A 10,200-nucleotide genomic window follows, 5' to 3' on the forward strand; every position below is an offset into this window, starting at 1 on the left:
AAAGAAAGAAAGAAAGAAAGAAAGAAAGAAAGAAAGAAAGAAAGAAAGAAAGAAAGAAAGAGAGAAAGAGATTGATTGGTTGCCTCTTGGATGCTAGATGCTCCCCAACTGGAAATTGAACCGCAACCCGGGCATGTGCCCTGACAGAATCAAACCCGCGATCCTTCGGTGCATGGGACAACGCTCCAACCAATTGAGCCACACTGGCCAGAGCCATTTCACTAATCTGAAAAAAGATCCTGGTTTTTAGGATACTCACTACTCATCCACTGCAGGCTCACTCCCCAACACTGGAAACCTCTGGTGGTGGGTGGCAACAAAATCAGTATTAAAGTCTTCACTGAGTGCTCCTACACACCACCCACAGGGTTAAGGTGTTGGGGATACTGAGGCGAAGCAGTCTACAGCCTAGGAGAAAAACCCTGGCCATGGTCCCAGCGCCTTGAAGAAAAATATAATTGACCTGGAATTGTAAATATCTCCAACCATCCCAGAAACTGATTCACCGAGCACTCCCAGACCTATTTATTACACAAACTAACGAATGTGTTGCCTTAAATTTAAAAAATGCTCTTAGGGGTGCATAAATTAGTGTAATCTTTTTGGAAAGCAATTTATTTAAAAAGCAAAAAATTAAATATACACAGCCTTTAAGCCAGCAATTTCAGATCTAGGAAAGTACTTTAATGAAATAAGGAGGACAACGTACAAAGATATGCAAGTATTCTTTGCAGCATTCATGAACTCAACCAATATTTACTGAAAGCTCATTTTGTACCAGGCTCTGTAAAAGAGTAATGGAGTTATTCGATGGACAAAACAATAAGATTCCGTTCTCATAAAGCTCACTTTCTAACGCTATTTGTTATTGAAAAACTGGAAACAATCTACACGTATATTTACAAGGGACTGATAAAACAAATTATGGTGCAGGCTTACAATGCTTAAACTCGTCAGCAGCCTCTGCCTACCACACTGAAAATGAATCCAAACTTCTAACCTTGATTTGGGTCCTGTCTCTCTCTCCTGCCACATCCAGCTTCCCCCCTTGCTGGCTTGGCTTCAGTTACACTGACCAGTTAAAGTTTTGGAAATACCAAAGTCTGTTCCGCCCCAGGGCCTTCCAACTTCCTACTTCCTCTCTCTGAAACACTGCCTAGCACGCCCCGCCACCCCCAGCTTCTCACTGGGCAGTCTCCTTCCCAACCCTCAGGTCTTTGCTTCAATGTCACTCCTCACAGAGGCCCTTCTCTCTATTTTAAATAAATATTTTTAGAGAAAGAGGAAGGGAGAGGAAAAGAGAAAGAGAAACATCGATATGAGAGTGGATCAGCTGCCTCCTGCACACCCCCTGCTGGGCACTGAGCCTGCAACCTGGGCATATGCTCTGACCGGGAATCTAAGCAGCAACCTTTTGGTGCAGGGACGCTGCCCAGCCAACTGCCCCAGAACAAGGCCCTTCTGTCCACTCTACTTCTGTAGGCAGCTCCCTCACTAGCACTGCCACACCTGTTTCCTTCTTAGCACTTAGCACAAAACTGAAGTTACATATTTATTACCTGGGGTCTTCCATCAATTCTAAGTTCCATGACAGAAAGAAACTTGGCTACTTTGTTCACCATTGTTAATTAACATCAACCACAGCACCTGCTTCATAAAGATTTCTTGAATGAATGGATTAATGAATGAAATACCCCATGCAAATATTAAGTGTAAAAGTGTAACAATTAATGAACCAATATTGATACATTATTGGCTTTTGTTGTTGTTAATCCTCACTGGAGGATATTTTTCCTTTTTTTTTTTTTGAGAGGGAGGGAAAGGGGGGGGAAGAGACAGAGAGAGAAACATTGATGTGAGAGAGAGACATCAATTGGTTACCACCCACAAGCACTCTGATCAGGGATGGGGATCGAGCTTGTAACCAAGATACGTGCCCCCGAACAGAATTTAACCTGGGACCCTTTAGTCAGCTGGCCGATGCTCTATCCACTGAGCCAAACCGGCAAGGGCTTGGCATTGTTTATAAAATTTTATTGCTTGGATTCTTTTTTTTTTAAATAGTCTTTTAAATTGATTTCAGAGAAAGAAAGGGAGAGGGAGAGAGAGATAGAAACATCAATGATGAGAGAATCATTGATTGGTTGCCTCCTGCATGCCTCCTAGTGGAGATCGAGCCTGCAACCCGGGCATGTGCCCTGACCGGGAATAGAACGGTGACCTCCTGGTTCATAGTTCAATGCTCCACCACTGAACTACACCAGCAGGGCAGATGCATGATATTTGCCTGTCTCTCCTTTTGTAGTATCAGTAGCCATTGATGGTCAATGCCCAAATCCATTATTCCATTAGGAAGTATAAACAATGATATTCTAGCCCGGCCAGTGAGTATTGTCCCATGAACCAAAAGGTCACAGTTTGATTACTGGTCAGGACACATGCCTGGGTTTCGGGCTCGATCCCCAGTGAGGGTTGTACAAGAGGCAGCAGATCCATGTTTCTCTCATCAATGTTTCTTTTTAAAAAAAATATTTTCATTGATTTCAGAGAGGAAGGGAGGGGGAGAGATAGAAACATCAATGATGAAAGAGAATCAATCATTGATCAGCTGCCTCCTGCATGCCCCCCCACCAGGGATCGTGCCCGAAACCCTGGCATGTGCCCTTGACTGGGAATCGAACCCGGGACCCTTCAGTCCGCAGGCCGATGCTCTATCCACTGAGCCAAACTGGCTAGGGCTCATCGGTGTTTCTATCTCTCTCCCTCTCCTTTCCTCTCTCTGAAATCAATAAAAACATTTAAAAAATTCTAATTCTATCTTTTCTTCTTCATTGATTAACTAAAATTCGGCTATAAAGAGGTACTTCCCATTGTCCACTATTTGGTTATCCTGAGGTACAAGTCAGCTAGGAAAGGCAGGACAAGAATTTCCCCTTTATTTGCCACTCTTTAATTCATTCCCACGGTTTCTTAGGATCTTCAAATGTGAGAAATAAATTTTTAAAAAATCATTATAATCAAACGGATGGAATAATATTTGCTGTTTCCATCCACTGTGGCTCATGTTCTCACCGATGTTCCCGTGTCCCATTTCTGACCAGCAGGACTTATCCAGGTTGGCTCCCCCATGAAAAGCCACTGGAACCTCTACCCTGCTGCCAGCTCAGCGGCCAGGCCTCCGTCCTGATAGCTACGCTGTGGGCACAATCCGGTCAGGGAACACGTAAGAAGCAACCAATGACTGCGTAAGTAAATGGAACAATAAATTGATGTTTTTCTCTCCCCCTCCCCCGCCACCTTCCCCTCTCTCTCAAATCAATACATTTTTAAAAAGTTAAAAAAGGAAATAATTAAAAAAGAACACAACCCTCCAAATTGCTAATATGATTATTTGAGGGTGATGGGATCAAGGGTCATTATTTTTATAGGTTGTTTTTGTACCACAGTTATTTTACTTTTAAAATACCATTATTTATCTGTGTGTATTCTTTCTAATTCTGCACAGAATAGTTCACTAGTGCTTCTTCCTCAAAGAACTCTGGGACCCCTTCCTTGGAGGTCCTCACAGATATTGGGAGTTCTTGGGGTTAAGTGTGTGAGAATAAACCAGTCATCATTTCTGTCCAAGAACAGTTTAGACAGCCACCATGTTGGACTGCGTGACTTGGCAGCTGCCATTTTGGCCTCTTGGCTTGCAGCTCCCCTGGGGGCCAACATCTTGAAATGGCAAAGGCCAACCTCTCCCTTTGAATCAGCCAATCTCGAAAGTCTGTGCGCCTGAGCTCCAATCAAGAGCGAGGGACAGGTCAGGTGCGCCAGGATTAAAAAGCCGAGCAGACCACCGGCTCAGTGCGCATGCTCCAGACCACGTGCTGCACACCCTCCTGCAGGAGTAGAGACATTTGCCTGCTGCCTGGCTCCCGAGTCTGCTTTGTGTTCTACCAGGACCCCTGAAGTTGGGGACTTGCCTTATTTCTAACAAGTGGATTGCTGTCTCCGGCTCCAAGGCCAAACCTTGACAGATCATCCCCTGTGTAACTCAATCTACCCACGTTCCCAGGCAGAGCATGCTACTGCCTGGCCTCTGACTGGCTTAACCCCACTATGAAGTTTTAGGGGAAACACTGCTTATCTGGCTGTTCTGTATTCTTACTCTGGCTCACAGGGGCTCCAAGCTGTCCCGTCTGAACCATAGTTCATGATGGCCTTCCTATGTTCTAGACACGTGTAAATAATAAACCCCCAAAAGGGGAAGAGCAGCACCTTCCCCAATTGCGTCCTTTCTTTGGCTTTAGGTGAATTCCAGAGCAAATGTGAAAGGCACTTTTAATCCACATCTAAGGCTGAATGGTAAATTATTCTGGGTCTTCCTTCTTTTAATGAGGAACTCCAGTAGAGGCATCACCCTTTCCTGCCTCACAGTTCCTGAACGTCAACATCCAAACAATGGTTGTTTGTTTAGGCAGATTGAGGCTGCTATGTAAATTCCAGGAGACACATAAAAGCCCAAAGGAGTCTGCTTAGCCTAGTAAGACTTCTGAGAATGGAATAACTGCCGTGACTCATCACCACCAGAGTCTGGGTCCTAGTACCCTTCAGTTTGTTCCTGCTTGTCTCATACAGGAGATGGGGCTACTGACCTACTTTTAGGAGGGCATGCCCTTTATGTAGCTTACATAACTCCGGGGAAGAGACCAGTCATACTTCCTTGCCTGGGATCCTTTAACAAGGCCCTTCTGTGATGGCCGTCTTCTGGCTGGACAGCCAGCAGTTTTCCTCTGTGGGAGGCCAACTAGTCTGCCCAAGGTTTTATGAGACCTTGTTAGGGCACATACTTTTTTTCTTTTATCTTTAGGGCCCAAACTCTTACCAACTGAGCTAAGGGGCCGAGATGGTCCTGGAAAAGGAGGTGGGGAGCGGGCGGCCAGGCGGCTCACCTGCTGGGTAGTGGCCAGACAGTACTCTGCTGTGCTCAGGATGCTGCAGATGAGGCAGAGCTCCTCCAGGGTGAACTTGGCTGCTTCGGAGCCCTCCTTTTCCTTGAGGAGGCTGCTGATGGTCAGCCCTCCACTGCTGCTTGTGGTTCTGAGGAAAAGGAACAGGAAGTAGTCAGGCTGGGACTTCTCATTTGCTTCCTGAACTAGAAACTGCACATTTTAAGAAAAGAAAGGGGGGAAGGAAAGGCTGGACATGGCCCAAATAAACCCACATACAAGTCCTTTCCTATTGACCTCACCTTGACTATCATCTGTTTAAATTCTCAGACCATCAGAAATAGGAAAAGATGTTTCCAACAGTAAGCCAGTAATCAGTCATATTTACTGTGATGACTCTGATACAGAGGAGGCTGCTGAACACTGGCTGCTTAGCTTGGCATTTCCTGATCTGTTGAGCTCATTCAGGATCATCTGAAGCACAAGAGCTGGCTCCCCAATTGTTTCTCTCAGTCAAGCAAACTCTGCACAGGAATTTGCACGTTGTGGTGGAGGGGTACAAAAGTGCACGTTAAGAAATGGTTCCTATGCCCTAACCAGTTGGCTCAGTGGATAGAGCGTCAGCCTGCGGACTGAAGGGTCCCAGGTTCGATTCCGGTCAAGGGCATGTACCTTGGTTGCGGGCACATCCCCAGTAGGGGGTGCAGGAGGCAGCTGATCGATGTTTATCATCAATGTTTCTAACTCTCTATCCCTCTCCCTTCTTCTCTGTAAAAAATCAATTAAATATATTTTTTAAAAAAAGAGAAAGAAATGGTTCCTGCCCAAACCCCCATTGTCTCAAGAAACCAGAAGGCATCTCATCGCTTCCTACTAGGGCAGCCATGGGCAAACTATGGCCCGCGGGCCGGATCTGGCCCGTTTGAAATGAATAAAACTAAAAAAAAAAAAAGACCGTACCCTTTTATGTAATGATGTTTACTTTGAATTTATATTAGTTCACACAAACACTCCATCCATGCTTTTGTTCCGGCCCTCCGGTCCAGTTTAAGAACCCATTGTGGCCCTCGAGTCAAAAAGTTTGCCCACCCCTGTACTAGGGTCTAATCACATGCTCACAAAATGTCAAAATTCGGTTATAAAACTTCCTGTTCTTTCAACCATGAGTGTCTAATTTTTTTTTTAAGTAGATAGAATTCAATGGCATTTATCTTAAAAATTAGCCGTAGCTGGTTTGGCTCAGTGGATACAGCATCAACCTGTGAACCAAAGGGTCCCGGGTTTGATTCTGGTCAAGGGCACGTACCTTGATTGCAGGCTCCTCCCCAGCCCCAGCCCTGGTCGGGGCTCGTGTAGGAGGCAACCAATCAATGTGTCTCTCTCACACTGATGTTTCTCTCTGTCTTTGCCTCTCTCTTCCACTCTAAAAAAATTTCAATGGAAAAATATCCTCAAGTGAGAATTAACAACAAAAAAAAATTAAAGAGAAATTTCTCCTTTAAAAAACCTGCCCAGTCTTACTGATAATCAAAGATATGAAAACGTTTTAATTCCCGGTACTTATAAGAGTGCGAGGGCACTGGCTCTCTTGTCCACTATGGGTTAGGAGCTTCACACTGGACAACCCTTCTGGAGGTGTATTTCAGGAGCTTATAAAAATGTCCAGGTGATTTAAGCCAGTAGTTCCACTTCTGTTCAAGGATGCTTTTCTGAGTGTTATTTAAAATACCAAAATAGTAAGCCCAACCCAAACGACCAATTAAGAGAATGATCAATCATAATCCCAGAAGTTAACTGAGGTTCTTCCATAGGTTTGACTGCCACGGCACCATTAAACATGTTTTGATGAATATTTACTGTCAGGAGTGCCCACTATTCTCTGCTGGCCTCCCAGATCCATTTTCTGCTCTTCTCTTCTCTATGGCTCAGGAGACTGACTTCTACAGACTTATCATCATCCAGGTTCCTTGGCCCTCAGGCCCTTTAATATAGTTCCTCATGTTGTGGTGACCCCCAACCATAAAATTATTTTCGTTGCTACTTCATAACTGTAATTTTGCTACTGTTATGAATCGTAATGTAAATATCAGATATGCAGGACGTATTTTCATTGTTACAAATTGAACATAATTAAAGCATAGTGATTAATCACAAAAACAATATGCAATTATATATGTGTTTTCCAATGGTTTTAGGCGACCCCTGTGAAAGGGTCATTCAACCCCCAAGGGGTCGCGACCCGCAGGTTGGCGACCCACAGGTTGAGAACCGCTGCTCCAAATAATGTAAAACTCCATGTAGGACACCTTTCAGTAACAACGACAGAAACTAATTCCATAATTGTTGAACTTAGCCACGGGGATGATTCATAATCACTAAATTTCAAAGCCTTACCTTAAATCATATTCTATAAAAATTGAAATTGCTATAGTATAACCAGAACATCTAAAACCCTAGTGCAATGATTCATTTATTTCAAGCAATAACAATGTAACAACATTAGTGACTATGGTGAAGTCACTACAATTAGGAGCTGTGCTATGCAACTCCCTACCCCCAAATCTCACTACGTCTTTAAACATTAGACTCTATCCAGCATAGCAAGACACACATACCATAGGAGAGACTTGGGAATGTAATTAGACTAAGGGAAGGCAGACTCATGCCTCTTGTCTATTTATCATCCCAGGACATACCCTCATTGAATGGGGCCTGCGTGAAACTGCCCATGCTGTTTATAAGTTATTTCCACCACCACCTCACTTTTTTGGCCAACTAGCCACTGCTGAATCCACATAAATTAAATATACATATAATGGGCCGACTCCCTCGAGCCCACGGTGGTAAGATCTGACCTATGCTGGCAGCCAGCAAGGGCATTTCCTCTAACGGTCTTGATAGCTGTGGAATCCCATTTAGAGAGGAAATAGTCTCAGGTCTTGTGAACTCAATCAGGGTGTTTTCTTCCTTGATCCTCTCAGCAGTTCAGGAAATAACTTCATAGTGGACTTCCTTAAAGATTCCCATATTTAGGTGTGTTTAGAAGCATACTTCCCCACTCGGACCGGGGAGAACAGGACTCACTTGGGCAGGTTGCCAGAGAGGATTTTCCAGGCATATTCTCGGAGGTACTTCTGGAAAATGGTGCTCAGAGCGATCATTGGCTCCCCGGTGCTGAGCTGAGAGCACTGCACCATGCACTTCTTGTAGTACACAAAGAGGTCAGCACAGCTGGGGAGCACGGCACCCACTTCATCAGTGTTGGGCTTAGGTGGCCCCTGGGCTTTGAAATCCGCCACAAACCGATCTATCAGCTCCCCGAGGTTTCTAGGAAGAAGAAAACTTGAAATGTTATTCTATTTCAAGAAAGAGAAAGTAAATAAATGTGCTTGGCAGCCATGAGTAAATTATTCCTAATGCTTTTTACATTTAAAATTAGACCCATTTCTATCAGTATCATCACCACCCCCATGACTCCTATAGTAACAGCAGCAATAAAATGTGGCACTTGAGGCCCGGCCAGGTGTGGCTCAGGGGTTGAGCATCCACCTTGGAACCAAGAGGTCACTGGTTTGACTCCTGGTCAGAGCACAAACCCGGGCTGTGGGCTCAATCACCAATAGGGGGCATGCAGGAGGCAGCCAATTAATCACTGATGTTTCTATCTCTCTCTCCCTCTCCTTTCTTCTCTGAAATCAATAAAAAAAATTTTTTATAATGTGGCACTTGCCAACTGCTTTATACTTTCCAAAGCATTTCATGATCACATATGACCTCCATCCCCTGTGAGGGAGATAAGGTACTAGTGAATGCTCTAAAAGATGAAAAAAGTAAGGCCAGAAAGTCTGTCACATTTAGTGGCAGAGTTGAGCCCAACATCCACCACTTAAGTGCATGCACTGGTCCTACTATCATATTAGACCATCTCCCTTTTCCACAAATGAAAACCCTAAATAATGATAGTAATCACTTTCTGAACACTTGCACTATGTCTGTATTTTATGTGTCATTTCAATGAACTTCACTGAATGTTCACAATAACCTTATGAAGTAGGAAACTATTACTATCCTTATTTTCAAAAAGCAAAGTGCAGGAAAATTAAGGACCTTGTCTAAGATCATACAGCAAGAGAGTGGGGGAGCCATAATTCAAAACCAAGCAGCCTGGCTCCAAGCCTCAGACCTTTAACCACTCTACCCCGCGACCTCCTAAAACACAGAAAGGTTATGATGTCAGCAAATATTGAGGTATCATTAACCTACTTGTGCCCACAAAACAGATGCCTAAACAAAGACAAACTGTAAAGAAATATTCTAGCCTTGGCCAGTGTTGCTCAGTGGTTAGAATGCTGTGGGTCTGATTCCCATCAAGAGCACATACCTGGGATGCAGGTTCAATCCCTGGCCTGGTCGGGGCGAGTGTGGGAGGCAACCAATCGATCATGTCTGTCTCACATTGATGTTTCTCTCTCTCTCTCTCTCTCTCTCTCTCTCTCTCTTTCTCTCTCTCCTTCCCTCCCTCCCTCCCTCCCTCCCTCCCTCTCTCTTTCCCTCCAACTCTCTCTTAAAAAAAAATCAATGGAAAAAAAATATCCTCAGGTGAGGATTAACAAGAACAAAAAACCAACACAAAAACAAAAAAGAAATATTCTAATGCTTTCTTTCTCCTTTAATGCAGTTTTTCTGGGAACTACAGATGTAAAGGCACACGTCTTGGGAGAAGAGGGTCTGAGCAGCTCCAGGCTTGCCCCAGGTTGCGGTGGTGACGGCGGCTGCATTTTTTCTCCCATTTCCCATTCAAACATCACTGACTTTGCTTCAGTTGTAGTGAGTCATCACTAGTTAGAACCCAGCAGGCCTGCACTGGTTGTTCCCTGCACAGTTGTGCAGTGTGAAGAATGGGAGGAGGGGGTTCCCACCCCTCTTGACATTCTGCATCTTTGTAGGTGGCTGTCTAAGGCTACAGGAATCCAGCTGTGCTTTAAAAATGTATTTATATAACAGTCAGGAAGAAAAAGACAAGAACCACACACAGCATCAATTAGCAGGAACAGGAGAAAATTGACATTTTACTCCAGAGCCTTTGTTATTGAAAGTTTATTATATCCAGATGCCGCCGCTCTGCCCTCAAAGAACTTCATGCCAAGGCTGGGCTTTGTGATGATGGTCAGCAGCAGGGAAGGAACTCCGGCCTCCCCACCCCCATTCCTCGCAGCCTCTTCTTGCCTAACCTTTCCATGTAATCTCCCACCTCTCCTCCAGAGTG

General features: G+C 44.5%; 1 protein-coding gene across 1 annotated transcript in view; it reads right to left on the bottom strand.

Annotated features, from left to right (window-relative positions):
• The window catches only part of VPS53 (vacuolar protein sorting 53 homolog (S. cerevisiae)), a 140,091-nt gene that overhangs the window by 36,956 nt on the left and 92,935 nt on the right, over positions 1-10,200 (bottom strand). Inside the window, exons 15-16 of the mRNA XM_005858327.2 lie at positions 8,019-8,261; positions 4,938-5,085 (exon numbers count right to left, since the gene is read on the bottom strand). Of these exons, the coding sequence (XP_005858389.1) occupies positions 4,938-5,085; positions 8,019-8,261 (391 nt within the window). The remainder of the gene's footprint in view (positions 1-4,937; positions 5,086-8,018; positions 8,262-10,200) is intronic.

Source organism: Myotis brandtii, unplaced genomic scaffold (assembly GCF_000412655.1).
Source record: "Myotis brandtii unplaced genomic scaffold, ASM41265v1 scaffold1167, whole genome shotgun sequence".
Classification (NCBI taxonomy): domain Eukaryota; kingdom Metazoa; phylum Chordata; class Mammalia; order Chiroptera; family Vespertilionidae; genus Myotis; species Myotis brandtii.